Genomic DNA, 22,393 nt, shown 5'->3' on the forward strand with positions numbered 1-22,393 from the left:
AAGTCAGAAGCATGTGTCTGAGAAAGAGACAGAAGGGGAACATGGAAGGAAATTTTGTAGTTCAAGTAACGTAGTTTATTTTCATCTCCCTTCTGCTGATATTTCCCGAGCCCTCTCGCGCTGGGCTCAGCAGTTGGCATTCATGCTGCACCTGAACGTTGCTGGGGCTGAAGCACTCTGCATCACAGTCTGTGTTATCTGCAGGCTTGGGAACAAGTCGTTTCCAAAACACTTGTATTTGCTGTCCATTCTGTCTTCCAATGAAATTCAGTATCTGCAGGGAGGCCCTGGGTGCCAGGTGCTGCCTCTCACAGCAGGGGCTCCTCTGCAGAGTGCTGGGGCACTGAGAGAAATTGGGAAAAAAAAAGATGGGGAAAAAACAATAATAAAAAAGCAGTATTGCCTCCTCTGCAGACTGCTTTGTCTAGCTAGTCATACCCACAGCCACGTTGCTGCCTGGTGGCTATAGCATTATCACCCACTTCACCCCTGGTATCTTCACCCATGCTGTTGTGGGAACCCAGGATGTAATGAGAAACTGTGCAGTGGCAATCAAAACCAACAAAATCTGCTATGCAGCACGGAAAGCCATACTGATAGGAACAGTCATTACTTTAATATTTAATTTGATGAGACCTAGCTCTGAGAAATGGATCAGGAGCTGACACAGCTTCATGCATGCACTCGGTGCTTGCAGTAGAATTTCCACGGGCTTTGCTACACTGTGGACTTCTCTATATTCTGGCTGGGTGACATGGTAATGTGTCTCATTAATTATCTGAGCACACAGAGCTGTGTTTCCTCCCATTCTTTTTCATTAATCCAGATTTAAACACTTCCAGGGGTTGTGTGGACATTTGGCTGTCATTCAAAGTGTCTTCCCTCTGTTGGACCCTGGCTTATGATCTCTGCAGAGCAAATGTGGGCTGTGAGCAACCAGGTGACACCTCAGGAGGGAATTTCCTTGCATCATGAGCCTGTCAACCAGTGCAATGCAGATAAGATTCAATCCTGCCTCTCACCAGCAGGAACTCCCTGATCCTGTACAGGCTTATGTTGTGGTGAGACCAGGAATGAGGAGCTGGGTCAGGCTGATGTAGGCATGAGATGAGTCTCACCTAAAAGCTGTCCCTTCTTTGTCCTTCTAGGTGGGTCCCATTGGCTCCAAACCGTTTCTGGGACTGAGATTTGGCCTGCAGCAGAGCCAGTTTTCCTCCATGTATCAGTCTCCTGCCTTCAGAAGTCTCTTTGCATGCTTCAGACTGTTTGAGTGTCTTCACGAGGGAGCTTGGCTTTAAGGGAGCCCAGCCACCGTGATGGCAAGAAAACAAGCTGGAAATGTGGATTTGTGAGAACAATAATCCAGGTAGGTCCTAGTTCTTTGCTTGTACAAACCCATCTGCTATCTATCCTTAAATCTGCCCCTCTCTGGTCCTTCTGCAGCCCTCAAGCCTGCAGGACCCAAGTCCCTCACGGCCTTCAGGGTCAAAGCGTGAGCCAGATCAGGCAAAGGACTTTGGTGCCTACATGCTAATGTTTTATCTTTGGCTGACAGATGCCAAACTGTAATCATGACCTTCCCCTCACTGGCATTTATAGTCCCCTTGGCCACCTAATTCCAGAAGCACACTTGCTCCTCAGATCCCTTGGACATCTCCTGCTTGTGGACACGCACACATTGGCATGATGCTGCAGCACTTGGGAACAGTTTGCTACACCAGCTGTCCCCAGGGATGGGCTTGGGGGCCCTTGCCTTGCCATGGGACAAGGTGATCCTTCTCACCTTGCTCTCCCTGATCTCTCCCTTGGTCCTTCCCTCTCTGCCAACCCAATGACTACATAGCTGTGCCATGAGACAAAGCTGCATGTCCCTCCTCCAAGACGTCTCCTGGTTCCCCCTGCCTTGTTGGGGATGAGGAGGTGGGACTGCAGCATGTCACCCCACAGGGCAGAGCCCTCTGCACCATGAGACATCTTGCCAGGCTTGTCCTGGGGAAAAGGCATGAGCTTCACCAAACTGCCTTCATGCTATGCTGTCCAAAGCTATGTCCTACCTTTTCCCGGTCCTGCTAAGTAATAACACTGGTGTATATTTTTGCTGGTTTTGTCTCTCCTTAGCAACCACATCTGAGGCATGACCCCAAAGGCCCACGGAAAGCAAGAATGTTGAAGAAATTCCAGATATGCTTCTGCTTCTTCTTTGTCTCAGGTATATTGTATGAGATCTCCCTGCTGTCTGGCTGCTTTTTCTCCTATATGCCTATGTCCAAGCACTTCCTGACACCTGAGCAGGTCTTGAACCTCGGCAAAAGCATCATCTTTCTGGAGACGACGGAGCGGCTGGAGCCACCTCCGCTGGTGTCCTGCTCCGTGGAGTCTGCCTCCAGGATTTACCAGGACCGGCCCATCATCCTCTTCATGAAGGGACTTACGAATGACACAGCATTGGACATGAACTCCAGCTATGCAGCCTTCTCGCTTTTGTCTTCTATGAAGAATGTCTTCATTTTTCCTCTTCAGATGGAAACTGTCTTCCAGGAGACCCCTCTGCTCCAGTGGTACAACAAGGTAAGTGTTGTAATAAGGGGCAAATAGGGAAATAGGAAAATAGTTATAAATAGGGGCAGGGGGAAAGTCTGAAGTAGCCTTAAAATGAATGGAGGAACACAGGACTGGCTATGTGAAATTAGTAATTTTTTTTTTTTACTTCAGAACAGGTTAATTTTTGCCATGTTTGCAGTGTATTAATCTGTTTATTGAACACATTATCAGCATTTCCCCCCCTATCTGGAGAATCAGATTTTTTGGCAAACAAAACATTGGTAAAAATAGATTGCATACATGTTTTGATAAAACATTGCTTAATAGTCTTTCTCGACAGAAGCTGGTTGAACAAAATGTGCTGTCTGAGTCATCTGAGCGCTTGTTAATGCTGCCACACACTGACAGAGCCTGCAGTAGATAAGATTTGGGAGACATTTTAGTTTTTGTAACAGCAATACACAAAACCAAGGTGGGATCTTGTAAGCTCCACCCCAGAAATACGATCCTGGCAAACTTCTTGCAAGTAGCTTTTGTCAAATTTGTTTGGCTCCATCTCTGTGCAGGGCAGATGTATTTCCTCTAAACTCTTCCGTCTCCTGAGAAAAAACAACTCCAAATACCAACAGTGCCAATGAAAACCCTTCAGCCTGTTTCAAATAGCTGGAAGTGATCAGGGAGTCTGTTAAGTGGGTTGTGTCCCACTGAAATAGCAGGCAATGATTCATGGTGTCATTAATTTAACATTGTAAGTTCCATCAAAACACCCATGAAATGTTCCTGCATTCCTTTATATTAACAAAGCATTGCTCTGTACTGCCCCCTTATCTTATTCCGATAAAATCCAATAGCTGAAGGAAGAAAAGGCAGCCAGTGACTTTTGCAGGTGTGCAGGTGCACTTTTATAGTGCCATTTGCATCCAATGGCTGGACGTGGCTTGCTCTCTGTCAGTGGCATCACTATCTTGCCTTTCCAAACCTGCAGGTTGTCCCGGAGCAGGAGAAGAACTGGGTCCACATCAGCTCTGATGCCAGCAGACTGGCACTCATTTGGAAGTACGGGGGCATCTACATGGACACAGATGTCATCTCCATCAGGCCCATCCCTGAGGAAAGCTTCCTAGCGGCACAGAAGTCGCAGTTCTCCAGCAATGGGATCTTTGGCTTCCCTGCCCACCACAAATTTATTTGGGACTGCATGGAAAACTTTGTTCTCAAGTACAATGGGAATGTCTGGGGGAACCAGGGGCCCTTTTTAATGACAAGGATGCTCAAAACCATCTGCAATCTTACGGATTTCAAAGGCACTGAGGACCACAGCTGCCAGAACGTCTCCTTCCTTAATCCTCAGCGTTTCTACCCCATACCATATCCAGCCTGGAGCCGGTACTACAAGGTGTGGGACAAAAGCCCCAATTTCAACCACTCCTATGCGCTGCACTTGTGGAACTTCATGAACCACAATCGGAAAACCGTGGTCGCGGGCAGCAACACGCTGGCTGAAAACCTTTACAAAGCCTACTGCCCCACCACCTACCAGAACCTGATCCAAAACGCAGAGCTGAGGGATTTCACACACTCTGAGGATGTTGCATGACATGATGTAAGGGGGAAGGGGTGGGTGTTCCTTCCAGCCCTCCCCATCCTGGGCCCAAAACACAGTCAGCACTGGTGTCAGTAGCTGGCTTTGTAGGAGAAAGACAGACCTTTTCATCACCACCATCCCTACTCCCTTGGGACACTAAGGAACATGTGCAGAATGGTGGTGGGTATCTGTTGGACGTTGCCTCCCGTGACACTAAGGACACATTTACCTCAGTTCTGTTTTCTTATTGGTGCTCATGAACCAAACCTTCCTGAATCAAAACGACTTACAGGCCTTACTAGTGAACTTTTCCAAGGGAAAATTTCCTAAAGAGATGCATGGCCTCCTGGGAGGAATTTCATCTCTGCACCTCTTGGCCCTATTGGCAGCTACCCATGTGTCAGAAAAGTTAAAAACACAACAGGCTTTGGACTGGGCAGAAGCCTCTGAGGCAAGTGTAATGTAAATGTGTAGCAGAGGATGGATGATGGTAATTGCTAATGAAGAGAAGCGCAAACCACTGTCTTTTCATTAATCTGTGTTTTTCTCACATGAACTTTACACCCTACGTTTTTGAGAGGGACCTTACCAGTGCAAGTGAAAATAAAATGCTTAATAAACCACCACTCCTGAGCTTGCTTTCCCCTGCATGCCCCTGGAAAATGACTCCCGCTTTTAAATGTCTGTACTCCTGCACTTTTACTTTGGCTCCTTCCAGGAAAGAGCTGCAGTGTCCCATCCTCCGAGGTCAGTTCTGGCTGCAAAGAGTCATGCCTACTCACGGAAAGGAGATGCTGAGGCACAAAGAAAGGATAGGGATGGCCCTCCAGGGCTCCTAAATCCCTTTGAAATAAATGGAGTTCAACTACCCTGGAAATGAGATGCAGTAGCTCTGGTCAACCTTGTCCTGCTATTCGAAAATCCCGTTTAACCCAAACAGTGCACTCAGTGACTTTTTTTCTGCCAGAAAGCGATGCAACTCCTTGCTCTGCCAATCCACCCAACCCCCGGAAAAGAATCCCAGCTTGCAAATCTTTTCTAAGTCTGTCTGAATAGCTGTTTTTAACTTGGGAGCAGAAAGGCGGGGGTGGATCAGTTGCCAGTCATCGAATGTTTGCCATCTGCACAATGCTATCTTCTGTAAACACAGCAGCTAATGAACATGCTGCAATCGACAGCCCACTTTCTGCAGCTAGAAGTCGCAGCAGGATTAATTGGGAGAAGAAAACCCTCTCCACACAGAGTTTACGTGCGCTTCGTGCTGTGTTCGGACATGGGGCTCAAGGTTCCTTCCAGCCCCATGTCCCCCCACCAGTAACCGATAGTCAGTCAAGCTGCACCAGCATAAGGGCAGCCAAGATGAGCGCTGTGGGTTGTCAGAGCAGCAACGTGGCATGGGGGAATATTTTGCTGTTCCCTTTCCCAGGGTGAAGCTCTCATGGCTCAGCCTGAGGCCATGAGTTTCACACCCCAGTGCTGTCTGCACTGGTTTAGCTTTGTGTTCTGCTCCATTACAGCAGGTTTTGCCTGCCTATGGTATCGGTAGTGGCTTTTCCTCCATGACTTTGACTTTCCTGGGCTAAGGAGATGCAGGGGAGGAGTGTAGGGTTACAGCCTAGAAAGTCCTCCCTGTTCCCTGCATGGCTTTGGACTGACCCCAGGCTGCTCCCAGCTGCCTCTGCCCACGTTCATAGCTCCACTTCTGTCTTCATCCCGTCTATTATCTCTGTCTCTGGCAACAAGTGAGTAATTTGCCTTTTTTCTGCCCTATGGCTCAACTCTCCAGGCTCCCTTCTCCGGGCAATGGCTGTGTCCATGGAAGGGAGGGATGGGGCTGCAGGACAGGTGGAGACTTCACCCACTCGAGCTCCTTTTGCAGATGAGCTCAGGCGAGAAACATTTCCAAGGCTCTGCTGTGTTACATAGCAGCTCCTCTGCAAATGAGGTCCGACCCTGTCTCACTTCTCTCTCCTGCCTGTTGTTTTCTGTCAGGACTTTTAGTAAAGCAGGGCTTGATGGCAACAAGCATGGCTGATGAAGAACCTGCATGGGGGCTTTCTCCTGCAGCTGCCTGAGTGAGCTGCTGCTGCTTGGCATGAGTCCCAGGAGATCACATTTTGGTGAGAGGAGAAGCTGAGAAAGGGAGGCGATGTCTGCATTTGGGAAGACTCCGGAGGAGGTTGGGAAGCTGCTCGAGCAGGTCACAAGCAGCGTCTGGGTCTCCTGACACCTCTCTTCTTTGTGGCAAGGCATCTCCCAAAGTTTGCAGGCTCCCAGATCAGCAGGGGAATGCTGGCACCTGGGGCACCCTTAGACTTTGCAGGGAGTGAAGAAGCCTTGAGTAGTTCAGGAAGGTGAGGAGGGCACCAGGATGGTGATGGGGAAGGGTGGAAGAGAAGGAAACAGAAAGATTTCCCTGCAAAAGGCTAAGGATTGCAAAGAAAAGGACCATGCAACAGCCTGACCAAGCAACTGTGAGCTGGGACAGCAAACACACTGTTGCCCAGCCTGGAAAATAAAAGCCCATCATTCTTTCTGAGACCCAGCTCTACCAGCACTTTGGCGGAGCTGGTTTTTGCACAGTGGAGTGGAAATGGTACAAATGACTGCCTTCAGCTCTAAGCTCTGCTGGGTGGTGCTATCTGCTACCTCTGCGATTGACCCACACCCCTCGAGGGCAAAGTCTTCATCACCCAGTGGGCAAAATCTCAGTCCTAGTGAAGGAATACCAACATTTCCCTCGTAGGTGATAAAGATGGCTTTTGCCATCATTTTTTTACCAACACCCTGCTGAAGCTTATATATAGCATTCTGTGAGAAATGGAGGGGAAAAGCCAGCAGACTGCAGCACTCACAGGCACGCCTGAAGCAGGCGATGGGGCAATCACAGCCATGCTGCTAAGCAGCAGGTCGGCATTGACGGGCAGCTGAAACACGGTTGGCTTTGGTGCGTGAAGACCTTGTTAATATTAACGAGGTTGTGCAACACAGCCTACCCCCTGGGGTATGCCGTAGATCCTTAGGGGATTTTTAATTAGTGGTCCCTACAAACCTCTTGTCTTTAGGAGTGGTTAATTCATGCAATAAAACCTCACCTGCAGGGACTATGCACCATTACCCAACAGGTCTACATAACATGCAGCTGTGAGTCAGGGCTGTATTTACACCTGTATATACACCTATCTATATATATATGTATGCATGTACTTATATATGTACACTTCATTTTCCCTGATGCAGTGATTTGGGTTGTTTGACATTGCAGTGCTGCTAACAGTATATATATCACAGCAATAACAACAATAATGATCTCTGCTGGCCATACAAGCCTGGAAGGGAAAGGGCTTGCTGATCTGGTGTTTTTAGGTAGGCACCAAACAAGATAAAAAATGAGCAAGCCCTAGAGGGAAACTGGTTAACTACAATGTCAACACTGATCCACAGTTTCTGGAGGCTTTCATGCCTTGTCTGCAGCAGCGTGCAACCTCTTCCTAGCTTAGCTGCAGCCCTGAATTAAGGCTTTCCTGTCTCCTCCCATATTGAAGCAGTGGAAAGAGAGAGAGAAGGGTGAGAAAGAAGAGAGGGTCAGGTAAGACAGGTGTAAAGCTAAAAAAGTGCTTAAAAGAGCCACCCAGATCAACCCAGACCGGTTCAGAGCAGTCACTGACCCCTAGTATTTGCATGCAACAGGGAGGGGCCCCAGTGGGAGACAGGACTACAGGCAAAAAGCTATTTAGGTGCCTGACAAACTGACTAAGCAGACTAGAGAGAGGCAAAGATAGAGATGTGAAGAGGCTTATGGAGGGCAGGACGAGGAGACCTTCTGTCTCTGAGAGTAAGAGACGACTCTGCAGGGTTTGCAATAGGTTTGAGTGCTGCTGAGCTGGACTGAGGGCAAACCAGCCTTGCAAAGACACAGGAAGCACCATGCAGATGAAGTAATCCTGGCGTTTAAGGTAGTGGAGACCCTGGTGTAGGGGTGGAAAAGCAGTCCCATGGGATTGAAAATGCTGATGGGCTTGCAGATGTCATTGGCTGCAGTATCAGTATTAACTGACTCCACCCTGTGCAAACCCAGATAACTCCTGGGAAAAAGCCTGTGATTGCTTCAGCATCAAAAAAAGAGATGAGAACGGGATCATTTCATCCCAGGACACATGCAGGCACCATGAAAAGTGGCTCTGCTAGGCTCTCGGTTGGAAAACCCTGCAGGCAGGGCTGGATCAGCCTGGCAGCTGCTTGCCCTTGTCCTGCCCTGCCCATGCTACCATCACGCTGTGTGCCTGGTGGGACAGAGCCTTGGAGAAATGTCTTGCCGCCTCCCGCTTGCAAACAACATTTTGGGAACTGAAATTAGTGCAAAAGAGCTGATTTTGGCACTCTTTCTGCTGCAAATAGGCAGCAATAACCACTCTCCCCTCTTCCTCTGAGTTAGCAGAGGAGAGTCTAGGAAATCTTGGCTTTTTAGCATCATGCACACAGTTATTCAGTGTCTCCCTGGGTTGCCTGACCTTGTTTGTCCTCATCTTGGGAGCACAGAAGTAGCTGCAGGCTGTGCAGGAGGCACAGGCATGCACAGGGCAGTGGGCTGACTGGGAGCCGCATTACCTTTGTGCACAGCATACCCAGCAACACACCAACACCGCGCTGGCTGCTCTGCGTCCCGGGGTGCTCAGTCTGTGTGGAAGCACCATCCACGCCCAGAAATATGGTAAGTGGCCTTTCAGCAAAGAGCTTTTTTTAAAAATATGAAGTATCTTAAAGGTGGCAGGTGGGTGTAGCAGAGAGGAAATTGTAACGTGGGGCAGCAGCAAGTCCCTAGCTAGAGACTAAGAACAATATAGGTCGATTTCACAGATTTAAAACTACGTATTTTAACTATGTGTGTTCAATTATTGTTTAGGACACAGCTAGGAAAATGAGCAAACATCACTTCTGGAAGTGATCTAGGTTTAGGTCAGAGCAAGGTACCACAGAAGGCGGCAGACTGTTGTGATATTAAAATGTGTCCAGTGTTTACCGTGTATTGTTTTCCAAACAGGCTAATCATGTTTCCCTAAAACAGATACACTCAGAAGGGATTTACAAGTTCATTCAGAATAGTTTATTGTAAGGAGTTCCAATGTGACACTTTTAGAAGTCTCCCTTACCAAAAGCAGATGGTGAACAAACTGACAGAATGGGGTTTTTTTGCAGAATTTGGCAAAGCAGTAGATAGCAGTTCTGGATGGGGAGGGAAAAGGAAGGTTTTTTGTTTGCTGCCACATTTTTTGTTTGCTTACCTGCTCCCCAGTGCCTGCAGTGTGTGCAGGCTGGCGGGGGCTGCAGTGGAGCCGGAGGATGGCTGCGGAGTCAGCTCTAATGCATCCCTTTTGCCTTCCAGCACTTTTCTGCAGGCTTTTACCAACCACTGCACCAGCCCATGCCCAGGGCTGCAGGGGTACCATGGGCATCCCCAGGACTCACCATCCCAATGAACCCCCCCTTTCACTTCCAGCCCCGTCGCGTTGGAGTGGTCTGGCATCGCTTCAGTGCCATCGACGTGGAGCAGGTGGCCTGGGAGGTGGATGTGGCCACTCTCCAGGAGCACATCACTGGCATCACCTTCTGCAACCTGGATGAGGAGTGGTGCCTCCGCTGTGGGCAGCTGGCGGACCCTGTCCTGTTGAAGGTGCTCAGGATGGCCCAGCTGAGCATCGAGTACCTGCTTCATTGCCAAGAGAGCCTGGGGACCAGCCTGGCCGTGCACACCCAGCACCTGCAAGCTGCCCATATCCTGCTGGCTCACGCCCAGCAGCAGGCAGAAGAGCAGACGGTGCAGCTCCGGGGGGTGAAGGAGGAGAGCAGGAGGTAGAAGCAGCTCATTGCCACACACCAACTCCTCCAGCAAGCTGGCCCCAACACCTACTGCAAGGTGTGTGGTGAAAAGGCGTAAGGGGTGTAAAGCACAGCCCCATGAAGGATGCTTTTTACTGCATCCTGCCTTTGTAGCCTGCTGTGGTTATACCTTGGCCCCAGCAAAGGTGCTGTCTGGCCCTACTGCTTTCGCTGGCGCTGGCTCATCACCTTCATGGAGACTACAAAGTCTTTGCCAGCCCAGAGGGAAGCTCCCTTTTTTCCACAGATGCCAACTACAGCTAGTCAGAGCTGCACATAGTGTGAGAGGGGGCTGTAGAGGGCTGTCTGGGGAGGTATCATGAAGTCCCTTTGTCCTGGGGATATCTTGTGCCAGGGAGACTTTAAGCATCCTCCAGACCAGTGGAAGGTTTCTGGATGCTCCTGGATTTGGTGGTGATTTTGCTCCCCCCTGCCTGACCTTTTCCCACCCTTTGAGCAGGAAGCCTGCTGGCTGTGCCTTTTTCATCTGCTGCTTCCCCATCACCAAATCAACGCACTCATTCACTCCTAGAAGGTAAAAGCCTCTCAAACCAGATGATTGAGGTTCATACAGCCCAGTCACCCCTGCAAGCACAAGACCCTGTTATAACCAGGACCTTACAGCTACTTTGGTCCTCCTGTTGCACCGCTCTGTTGCAGAAAGCAGCATTTTTTTTTTCCCCAAGTGGTATCCCTGCACTATCTTGGCTTCTTCCCCTTCCTTTGGTTTCAAACAGAAACAACTCCTAATACCCTCCATCTATTTGCTTCCAACACAACAGCCATGTCCCTTGCAGTCTTCCCTTTTGCTTTAAAGCAGCAAAGCTTTGTCTGCCAGGCAGGGGACATGGGGAGTGCTCCTTTCTGCAGATCCCCATCCCTGCACTGACTTTTCCCCCCTCTCCAGTGCCACCTCTGTGATAAAGCCTTCATGAACAACTCTTTCTTGCAAGACCACATGCAGCGCCGGCATGCAGAGGCCACTGAGGAGGGTGAGCACTTCTCTTCACTTTCACAGGAAGGCTTTCCACCACTGCATGTAGATGCTGGAAATGAAAGTGACCACAGGAGGTTAAAGACAACTTCTTATAACTTCTTTCTTCTTCCACATTTCTGTTAATATGGCTGAATGTTTTCAGCTTGCTGCCTTTCCCTCAATCAGAGGTAGGACATGCAGTCGAATACGAGACTGTGTGTGCATTTACAGCTCATCTCTGTGCCTCAGTTTCCCTAAGGATCTTCTCCACCTGAAGATTCTGTGGGACCGTGGGGATGGAGCTATGTTGAGGCATTTGGGAGAATGTTTTGCTAGAGTAGGAGATGAGTTCACCTTCCCCATGCCCCTTTTTTTTTTGGCAAGGAATTGATGGTCCTTTGCAAAGGAGCTTTGAAAGCTGCAGGCGTAACATGCGTGAGAGCCGCAGAGCCTTGTTCCAGCTTCACCTGCATCTGGCACTTGAACTTGGCAGATAAAAAAGCTGCTTTTACTGTTTGCTGGCAGGTTGAAACCCCAGCCCAGGGCTGATGCAATGCAACAGGCTGAGCTTTGGTCTAGAGGCACCTTTCCTCGTGCAGCCTGCAATGTCCAAGCAGAGCGCTTTGGCTGCTGGAGAGAGCAAGCCCAGTGCAAAGCCGTGCTGCCCCACGAGCCTATAATCTCTCCAAGTTTACAAAAATAAATAATAATAATTAACAAAAATCAAAGGCCACATGATCACATTTGTCATGTTTTTTCCTGCAGCTCACCTACCTGCCTCTCCACGCTGAAAACCCTACAGCAGTTTTGCCTGATGCTTTAATAGGATCCTCTACCCCACCCAAAGCAAAATCACAGTAGGAGCTGGCAGATCGCACCCTTGCTCATGGTGCCTCTGTTTTCCTGGGCTTTGCAGAGAGGTAGAAGATGAAGCAGATGAGGCAAATGGAGGATGAGGTGGAGGAGCTGAAGGCGAAACTGCAGGAGACACAGCAGCAGCTGGAAGCAGAGAGGGAAGCAGAGAAGCTGCAAAGGGAGCAGGTATGAGGTGAGGGCATCGCTGCCTGTTTGGAAAAAATGGAGGGAGGAGAAGCAATGGTAAAACATAGGACGTTTTTAAAGCACAGGTGAAAAAGTCACAGAATAATATTTTATGGTGAGGCTTGTGTTTATTTCTTTGGAAAATTTGCCCTCAGAAATTCCTGTGGGAAAGGTCACATGGAAATAAGGACTGTGTAAGCGTGCCTGCTTGGGATGCTGTGCTGCCTCGATCTCCCAACAGTGTGCAGGCAGGCTCTGAGCAGCAATGCGTGTAATGAGAGCGTTGGTGCTCATCCCAGTGGCGCCAGGGCAGAAGCCCCAGCCAAGACATCTCCTGCCTTGATTTTTCCACGCCCTTTAAGAAACGGAGAGAGCTCGCCAGTGAGAAGAGGAGGGCAGGAGACATTTGGAAAGGTGGAAAGAGGAGAGGACAAAGCTGCACGAAGAGATAGATGGCCTGAGGCAGCTCTTCCTCACAGTGTTCAAGGACATGGCCAGCAGGAGCAGTGCCATGGAGGGAGTAAGCAAGCACCCCTCATGCTCCTCAAGGCAGGCGAGGGGATGTCCAAGCCTGCTGCTTCACCTGGTCCAGGTGGCATCACAGGTGTACAACCCAAAGAGGCTTCATTTCTTTGCTCCTGGGGCACGCAAGAGTTTTGGGGTCAGAAGCAGTGGCTTGCCAAGGTTGAGCTCCCCCGGAGGAAAGCAGAACCTCCTGTGGGACACACAGCTCCTTCCTCTCCCTGCTCCAGAAACTGCAGGAGCTTCAGGCCAGAGAGGCGGCAGAGTCCCACCTGGGGACTCTGCAGGACGATGACACCAAGGAGGCATGGCGGTGGGCACCAAGCTGGGTGGAGCTGCGGGGTGAGCGGGAGAGGATGGCGGTGAAGGTGAGCAGTGCAGTACCCATATCCTTACTCCTACTGCGCATCCCAGAAGGTGCATGTGGATGGAGATGGCCTCACATCCATGCACCTCTGTATGCATCTGCTTTGTGAATATCTGCTCTCAGCTCAGGTTCAGGTAGCAATGGGCTCCTGCTGGTGTAGAACACTGACAGTCCAAGTCCAGAAATGGGACCTGGAGGGTGCAGAGGGCATGTCACAGTCCCAGGTCAGCCCTGCTTACTGCAGGGAAACCCGTTTTTACCAGAGCACTGAAGAAGCTCACCACAATAATCAAAAGAAATATTTACCCATGCATCACCCTCCTTCTCAACATCTAAAAGCATCTGAAGAAGGCTTTACCGTGCACAGTACCCCTGAGCACGGAGTGAGCTGGGAGTGGCACAGCCGTTACGGTGCCAACCGTCCTTCAAGACCCAAAGGGAAGTTGAATTTCTCTGATCATGGATGTGATTGGGGCTCCATGCCCACAAGAAGCCCCCAACCTGCAACCTGAGGAGGGAATGCCGGTGTGTTTAATTTGGCAGAGGGCAAAGCAGAGACAGGCACCGAAGGACCTGCAGATGGAGAGCTGGGCACAGGAGGTCCAGGTAGGTGCCAGATGTCCTTGGCAGCTCCCAGGCACCTCGGTCAGAAAAGGCCTTGTTTCCTTTATGGTTCAAAGCTTGGAGATGAAGAGACTCCTCTCTTCAGAAGAACTGGGGATGCCCTCTCTGCAAGTCAGCCCAGCAAGTGGTAGGTAGAAAGAGCAGGGCCACACATTTTAAATGAGCCTTGGCTGGACTTCAAACCCCAGGGCAACAGAGGATATTTATTATGTTATCAAGGGGAAAGAATAAAGGATGTTCAGTGACCAAAGCTGTGTCCTATCATGGATGATGGGAAGACACGAGTTTGCTGCCAGCAAACTTTGAAGCTGGCCGTATATCTTCCTCAAGGCCAGATCTGCCCTTTGAGTACATTTCAATAATGAATAAAAATCCAGAAAGCTGCCATTGCTGGTGAAGGGAAGAGGTGACTCCAAACCTTTTTACCATGTTCAAGTCTTCTTGTTCCCTTTTTTACCCCTTTCAAATGAAAAAAGAAAACAAGACACTCCGTGCCACCGCATCCCAGGACCAGCGGGCTGTTATGGACTGTGTCCATCAGCAGGTGGGCGCTCTCAGCACCCATCTTGGGGAGCAGCCCAAAGTCACGAAATCCCATCATTGGTTCATCATGAGGGTTTAAGCAGATGTTTAACTCTAAGCAGTCTTAAAATATTTGCTAAGACTAAGCCTAATTTCAAGTCCATTCTGTAATGCTTTGCTATGTTCATCTCTTTTTTTGCACTCATTAAACACGAAGCATTGCATGAATATCGTCAGCACGAACCATGCCCACCAACTTACCAGAACAACACTTTGCATTACAATTTGGAACATCTTTTACTTGTTATCAGATTCATAAATAGCATGTGGTGTATATAACAGGATGGCATCTGATATGCTAGTGATCGTATTATGGAAAGGAAAGCCTCTAGGCTGACCCCTTACAGGTATGGTCTGCTTAAGGGAAATAGCTCTTGGGGTGTGTATGCCCACTTTAGGCTCTTACTATTTTCTGCTCCCTGTTTGAATGCATTTAATAATACTCTGCAGAGAGAGGAAAAAACTACCCAAAATTATGGACAAAGAAATGATCTTTGAATGATGCCCAGTTCATTTCTTTACAGATCAAGCTATTCTCTGCAAGCAAACCTGAAGGTAATGATTGCATTTTTAAAGTGAATTAATTTGGGTCTAGATAAATTTTTTGTAGCTAACAGCCCTTCAGACCACAACGTGTTCTCTGTCTCCCTCTATAATAGTGTGCCATGGAGTCCTCTCCAGGGAGCTGGCTGTATGTCCTCTCACACAAAGCTATGGAGTGGACACCTTCTAGTCCCTTGACTACCTGCTGTAACACCATAGACAACAGCTCTGGTTGCTGTCACAAAACTGACTTGTCTCTTGGATGGGTTTTGCATTGTAGCCATACCCCAAAGGAATGAGATTTCAATCAAGTGGTCACAGCAAACGGACAACCGTGCCTCCTCCAAAATGATGCCGGTGGTTATTTGCATAAAAAGAAGGAGCTGAGGCATGCAGTGGTTTCTTCTTTACACTCTGTTTTTTTTTATAATCAAGTGCCAGGGAAAGCAAGCAGGGACTTTTCCACTCCCTAATGCCTGTGGCACAGCTGCAGAGCCAGCCAGGTGCTGCTGTTCAGAAAACAAACCAAAAAAAAGCTGTAACACAGGGATGGCTGTTAGCAAATACCCAGCTGACCCCAGCCCTGAGGGGTAGCAGAGGGCTGTTTGCCCACTGATATCCTCCAGCCAGTGGCCTTGCAGAGCAAGTGGGTGCCCTGGGGTTTCCCTCGGGGATGTTCTCCAAGGGATGGTGCCAGACCTGGGCCAGCCTTGGATCCCTAAAGGGGTGGGTGTGTCCATACTTTTCGTATAGGAAACCAGGTAGTGATCAGCACCTGCTCCTGGGGTTGGGCCTCAGCTCATCTTTGACCTTCACAGGCTCTTTTATTCCTTGCAGTGACCCAGGAGGTGACTAAAGTGGTGGGTGATGAAGAGTCATCAGGTGGGTACTGGAGTTGGGACCATCCCTATCCCAAGGATGAAGCTGGCGCTTGGCTTGGGGTGTTGTGCAGTGAGGACAAGGGGGTGTTGTGCAAAGCTGGCAGTGAGGTGATGGGCTGGGGGCAGAGGGGATGAGCTTGCTGGTCTCCTCTCAGCTGTGTAGAGTACAACAGCACCATGACCAGCCCTGCTGACAGTGCTTCACCTGGGAAAGTTGTCCCAGGCAGCTGCTGGGCTGCAGGTGGGATTTTGGAAAAGTAGTGGGCAAGAATTAATCCAATTAGAGGAGAAAGTTCCCCTTTCATAGAGGGCTGTAGTCTGCTGAGAGCAGCCGGTTGCTTGCTCTGGGACTTGTGGGACCCATCTCCTCAAAGAGGAGAAGGGTCCCACCAACTCCCTCCCCAGGGCACAGCCCACATGTTGCTGCACTGGTACCAGCACCCACCTTTACTCCAGACAGGGAGAAGGCCACCCCGAGTGGGAAGCAGAAGCTGCTGGAAGCCCTGAGGAGAAACCCAAACCTCCTGAAGCAGTTTCGCCCCATTCTGGGGGAAGTGCTGGAGGAAAAGCTGGAGAACGTGGGGGTCAAGAGGGTACGTCTGTCCTTGCAGTGCCAGCATTTGCAATGCCAGACCTGAGCTGGTGGCAGGGACACAAAGACTGTTCTGAATGGATTGTTTTTGTGGGGGGAACAACCAAAGCACTAACAAACATTAAAAAAAAAATCCTCTTCTGGAGCAATCACACCCTGAGAGGCAAATGGGAAGGTGGAGGCAGAATCACACAGTAGCACAGAGAATAAACTGCCATGCTCCCATCTCCGAGGTCGGTTATTACCAGCTCTCCAGCAAATCATTCTCACAAGCAGCCTTTCATATGCTAAATTACCTGGGGCTCCCTCTTTTCTAGGGAAGGAGGGTGTTTGAGGGCACAGCAGCCCCTGTCATGGGGATTTCAAGGGGACTTTCATTGTCCAAGTCCTTTTCATGCCAAGCATATTAAATAGTACCTCCTACAAGTCCTCCCGAGCTCCCGGTAATGCAACACCACCACCTAGCACCTTGCAGAGCTGATGCAAGGGCAGTGAGCGGGCAGGCAGCAGCATGGCTGCTGGGGACCTGCATTGCTCCATCGACCCAGGTTTCTGAGCAAAGCAGGATTTCTGCTTTGGGTCCTGAAGTCACAAAGAGAAGGCAGTGACTGAATGACTCCTCGTGTGATTATTTCCTGAAGGTGCTTTTAAGGAGCACTTGTGGGTTCACTGCACACAGGCTGGGGCTGTGGTGTGTCCCCTCTTTCTGCAGCGTGTTATTCGGGAACACAGGTGGTGTCAAGTGCAGCAGAGGTGCCCAAAGCCAGACCCACAGACTTACACCTCCCTTCACCCTTCACTTCTCATCATTTTACATCTTTACAAGCCCAGGATATTCATGGTTGTAAAACCTCCTCGAGCTGTAAATACCTCCCACATGAAAACGGTGCACTTAACCTGTAGCTTAGAAATTGCCCAAAACAGGTGAGAATTACTCTTCAGCAGTCATTTACCAAAGCAAATGAGGGCTTTGCAAATGTGTGCTGTTCACATGGGATACATTGTGCTGGGGAAACAATGGCTAGTCAGGGCTGGCAAGAGCTTCCTTGGGGTTTGGACAGGGCTTGGAGCTTGCAGGATGCTCTTGAGATACGGATAAAGCTGCTGAGGGCTTGTTTGACCACCTGGTGCTGTGGGAGGACAATGTCAGACTCTTCAGCTGCCCTCTGCTTTAGGTTGTGAAGGGAATCTCCACTCGGACCTACAAAAGCCTCCAGGCTCTTGTCAGGTATCAGCAGCAACAGAAGGCTGAGAAATTTCCCAGTCTGCTCCACCTGAGGGACGAGTTGGTCCAAGCATGGGGGGAAAGTCAAACGATGCCAGAAGCCTATCAGTGCTTTGCCTCGACACCTCTCTGTCATCCCAGGTGAAGTGACCTCCTGTCCTCTCTAGATACCGACTGTGGGGACCTGTGGCCACCTATTGATGGCCACAGGATGCTGTGCCCTAACCCAGTGGGGCAACAAGACAGAGAAGGGCAGGAAAGGGCATTTAGGGTGATACAGGACTCTGCAATGGCTCTCTGTATGTTGATCTCATGTGGGTCGGCCTGACATGTTCAGGAAAAAACGTCAGGTCTCCCCAAAAGCCCCAGCAGAGTGAAATACAGGTTTGGCAGTGTTTGCAAGTCCCTTTTCCCCCATTTTTCTGCACAACACCATGCTGGATGGGCTGCGTAGCTCTCCCGAGGGCAGCCCACAGGACTACCAGGGGGTGGGTGGTGGTTCTCCTTGCTCTCAGTATTGCATTCCAGCTCAAAGCCCAAAAAGCCACAGGTCCCTTTGTGGGTCACAGTCCATGGTGCTACCAGCTGCAGTAGAGCCTGGAGCCTAGCTGATCCCCCAGCGTGCTCCTCGGACCAGAGGCCGCTCCGCCCACAGCCTCTCCCCCGAGGTCTCTGTGGAGCACCCTGCAGACCTCCAAAGCCAGCAGCCCCCACCAAGGACTTGTCCCACGCCAGAGGTGAGTCCCATTACCTCCTTTTTGTCTCCAGGCGGGCGGGCAGTGCCTGGGACCCTCAGCCACAACTTGGACTCAAGTATGCTGAATGCTGCCCAAACACCAGCACCTTTGGAAACTGCTGAGTGGTGGGTGATGTGGCACCCCAGAGAGGTTTGTTTGGAAAAGGAGTTTCCTGGGGTGTCCCTGTCTATATGGGCTGACTCAACTCAGCAAATTCAGACCTGAGGGCTTGTACCCACCACATGGTGCTGGAGAAGAACATGGGGCATTTCCCACTGGTGTTTGCCTCCTTCTTCCCCTCCCAGAACCTCTACAAAGGGATGAAGGAGTTCTCTTGGGGTTTTGGAGCAAAAGTATTAAAGATGTAAAATAATATCTTGGACAAACTGTGCAGACCATGCAGAGAAGAAACAACATAGAGAGGGTGTGAGACAGCAGCAGAAAGGAAGATGGGCTTGTCTGTGACCAAGAGCTTGTCTGTGACCAAGAGCAGGTGAGGAAAAGGAGTTACTTATTTGCTCCAGGAGCAAAAGAAAGCCAGATCAAGGTTTTAAACTCAAGCAAAGCAATACCAAACACAGGCAAGGTATGGATGTGAGTATCTGTGAGAGATGCTAGCAGCAAGGTGTTTGCAGTTGGTGGGTGTGATGGACCTGTTGATGTCTATGGGGAACGTGGGGCTTCTCCATGGGCTGCCCTGCTCAGGGCTGGATCACAGCTCAGAGCACCACAGGGCTTCCCTTCGTCTGCTTCAGGAGTAGGGAAGGGGGATGCCAGAGCAACACCATGCCTGACCCATCTCTTTGTGCACCAGCTCAGAAGTAATGCTGGGAGAGAAGCAGCCCACCCTGTCCCCTGAGAGACAGCTGAGCAAGAGCCAGTGCTCTCCACAGTGGTGCTGGGGGATGAGACTGACTCCGACGGGTTGGACCTGGAGGAAACTGCTCCTTCAGGTACTCTCTGTTCTTGTAGCAACCACTGTGGTTCAGTGAGGTGGTGGAGACAGTTCTGGTTAGCACCACCAGCGCCGCCATGTCACCTTGTTCCTGGGGCTGAAGTGGGACGACTCTTACCCCACCATCCCCCCTCCCCAGCCAGGCAACAGGGCACTGGTAGCTTTATGCATCAGCAACTTGTGCCTGATCCTGCCAGGGTATTTTCCTAGGATGCAACAAATCTTGCAGCTCTTTCTTTGTGCAGGGGGAAAACAGACTGTCTAGAGGATGTGGGAGACTCCACAGGACCCAAAAAGCTTTCAAACACAAGGAGGAAAGCTTGTTTTAACTGTTTCCTATATGCTGTAAAACCTGATGTGAGCCATGTGTCAGGGGATGATGTGGGAACTGCCCCATGGCCCCTTGGAGAGTTGTGGGACAGCAGGAGACACCTCTCACCTATGCATTAACTGCAGACAGCAGCAGATACTCCTTGCCCATGGCTATGTTGTGTCCAAGGCCAAAATGAGCTGTCAGTGCTGTGTCACACACCGCTAGCCCAGGCTGTGTGTGCAGATGGAGGTTTCCTCCAGCATCTTTGCATGCACCAGAGTGTTACCCACTCAGTGCTTGCTTGGGGAGGGAAACTCCTGTTTATCCTATGCGGAAAACATTTGCTTCCTGAAACAGCTCTGCCAGTGTTGCAAATCTGCAGTGGGTGAGAAAAACTTATCTACACAGTTAGATGAGATGCCCTTTAATAACGATGCGCACCATGCGCACCGGGGACATGGGATCCTTCCCAAAGATGTCCGCTTGCACATTGCAATCAACAGATATTTATACAGTAAATTCATATATAGTTAATTTATACAATACATATTTAATTTCATCCTTTCGATGATTGGTTCTTCTTTTCTCGCTTCTGATGCAAATTAGCGCGCAGCCTCAGTCCTAGTCCTCTGTTGTCCTCTTTTGAGTAGGTGGTGTAATTTGGGTAGGTGGACCGTGAGTCGGAGGTCTCGACCACTCCCCGAATTGACCATGTGTGGTCAAGGAACATGTCCTTGGCTCACAGGCTCTTGGCTCGTACCTGCTTTGGTCATAATTCAAAGATTATATACAATGGGTACCGTCATAAATCCTGTCTTGCGGACATCTTGGAGTACAACATACTGTCCTTGTTTCTAACCACTAAGAGATTATTGGTTAATGAATACCTTAGGTCTGGAATTTTACAGAGGCATGCTAGCAGCATAAGCAATACAGATTTTATTTTATATTTAATCATTTATTCTATTTGAGACTGATCTACCTAAGATTATCACTAGTCATCCTTACTAATATCTACTAATTAGAATTCTTGATATTCAAATCAGAATAAGAGGAATAAGGGTTTTTCAAACAGCATCACTGGTGCTTAACAGGTTTCAAGTTTCTCTGGTTTCTAAACTGCAATCACCTGGTGAGGTTTCTATGCTTACAGATTTCAAAACATGCACACAGGTCTAACATTTTAAATTTAATGATTTTATGGAACATTGGGATGGGTCCAGACAGTGCTAGTGAGTTTAAGCTATTTAGAAGCCAACTCACCCTGGAGTGGCTGGTGGTCCCCTCTCTTCTCACCCAGCTGTGCCATCACTGTGCCTTGGGGCTCCCTGCTTAACCTGCTCTGCCCTGCACAGAGACAGCCACACCCACAATGGTGAGGCTTTTGGAGAGAGATGCCTGGATGCGGTGGCACAGAGACCACCCAGCAGGGTGAAATTCTTTCCAGCTGTGAGCTTGGTGTCACCCAAAACCAGCCAGCCCACCAAAAAACTCCAGGTATCTTGTGCAAATGGCCACAGGAATGTTTTCTGACATAATTTCCATTAAAATGAAAAAGGCATGTCATACTCTCTTCTCAGCTCCTACCCTTCAGCAGTGCCAAAGGGCATAGTCTGTGCACAGGGAGTTCAAACTCACAGCAGCAGAGATTTGGCCCTTGGCCCCTTCATCCAGTTGCAGACGTCTGTCCTTCCCCTAATGTTCGCCCGTTCACCCTCTTTGGGGGAAAAAAAAAAAAAATCATTATTAATCCAACTGGGAGCAAAACAGTAAGTGCCAGAGAATAAAATTGAGAAAAGGTCTCTGGAACAAATCCAGAGATAATTGGAGTGATGCAATGGTGAAATTATTAAATTACTAAAACAGGACTTAAACATAACCTCAATTTGTGGGGGAGAGCTGATGTAATTAAAGTGGTGGCAGTGTCAGAATCAAATTGCTTTTTTAGAAGAAGAAAAATTTAAAAAGATTTTACCCATGGAAGGCCTGGCACAAATACTTTTTTTTTTTAATTTTTGCAATGACAATGAAATTCTAGGCAAAGTAAAAAAAAAAAAAAAAAAGGAAGCATGAGGTTTATGGGACAACCTGCAAGCCACGCAAACAGAGAAAGGATCTCCTGTGTGGTGTGTTGATGGAACCATGTTTGGCCCTGTTTGCTTTAATTATTGCATCAGGCTGATGGAGAAGAAACCCCTGTTGATTTGTAGCAGGGGGGCATGGAGTGCCAATGTGGGTTGTGGGTCTGGCCCTGCTGCTCCCCTTCACTGTCTCTGTGCTCCTCTCCAGTTTTCAGGTGACAGCAGTGACCTGGAGACCTCCTCGCTGGAGGACCTGGCCGGGCCACCACTGGTGCTCGGGGGACCACCTCGGTCCCCAGGGCCCTGGGGAGCCGGGCTGCCAGGGGACACGTGGTGGTGACAGGGAAGCGACGGTCCTCTGCCAGCAGCCACTGGATGGTGCCACAAGACCAGAAACGGACAGCAGCCTCTCTGCAGCCTCCCCAGGGCTGCTCCTGGGCTCCGGTTGTCCTTCTTTGGGGAGACCCCAATATTGGGTCTCTCCCAGACAACATAGTGGGGTTCGGTCCTCCCTGGCCAGACACTGTGGATTGCACCAAGGAGGACAAATGTTTCATGGTCTGAAAAGGAGTGATTTCTGCTCTGCCTTCATCGTGCACATGAGCAGTCACACAGTGTCTGTGACAGTGCCATGAGCTTTTGGAGCCCCAGCAGCTGTCCTTCAACTTTGCATCCCACAGGCTGGGGCCAGCTCTCCACACCGGACATAACCTGGCACTTGTGTGTGTATTTTTTTATTCTGTTAAGCATCCAGAAAACAGAGTCAGGGAGGGGAGAACGCAGCTTTCCTTCTATTTGTGTTTCTCTTTTCTGGTGCTCCTGAGTGTGATGGAAAAGGTCTCTTTTCTGCTCTAGGAGGAACCTGGACTGAATGCACTCGGACAGAGTAACAAGCCACAGCTGCTGTCTCCCTCCTCCTTTCCTTCTTAAATTGGTGGATTTTTCTTTTTT

The 22,393-nt window shown here is 49.6% G+C and overlaps 2 protein-coding genes across 2 annotated transcripts; both read left to right on the top strand.

The window, feature by feature from the left end:
- Positions 1 to 1,252: 1,252 nt before the first annotated feature.
- On the top strand, positions 1,253 to 4,138 carry A4GNT (alpha-1,4-N-acetylglucosaminyltransferase). Its single transcript, XM_009948684.1, has 3 exons — positions 1,253 to 1,366; positions 2,119 to 2,568; positions 3,527 to 4,138. Exons 2-3 carry the CDS (start codon positions 2,164 to 2,166, stop codon positions 4,136 to 4,138), a joined length of 1,017 nt encoding a protein of 338 aa, XP_009946986.2. The 5' UTR covers positions 1,253 to 1,366; positions 2,119 to 2,163.
- A 5,461-nt stretch (positions 4,139 to 9,599) lies between these two features.
- On the top strand, positions 9,600 to 21,782 carry DZIP1L (DAZ interacting zinc finger protein 1 like). The gene is given in 12 exon segments (XM_086468551.1): positions 9,600 to 10,040; positions 10,911 to 10,999; positions 11,900 to 12,020; positions 12,412 to 12,540; positions 12,773 to 12,910; positions 13,453 to 13,515; positions 14,775 to 14,865; positions 15,496 to 15,540; positions 15,996 to 16,132; positions 17,307 to 17,416; positions 17,994 to 18,093; positions 21,651 to 21,782. Coding segments are annotated over 12 exon segments (1,596 nt in total).
- Positions 21,783 to 22,393: the final 611 nt, after the last annotated feature.

This window comes from Leptosomus discolor, chromosome 7 (assembly GCF_034619465.1).
Source record: "Leptosomus discolor isolate bLepDis1 chromosome 7, bLepDis1.hap2, whole genome shotgun sequence".
Classification (NCBI taxonomy): Eukaryota; Metazoa; Chordata; class Aves; order Leptosomiformes; family Leptosomidae; genus Leptosomus; species Leptosomus discolor.

Coding starts and splice junctions, on each gene's coding strand:
- A4GNT (XM_009948684.1), top strand. CDS start 2,164: ATGTTGAAGAAATTCCAGATATGCTTCTGCTTCTTCTTTGTCTCAGGT. Junction 2,569..3,526: donor TGCTCCAGTGGTACAACAAG/GTAAGTGTTGTA, acceptor CCAAACCTGCAG/GTTGTCCCGGAGCAGGAGAA.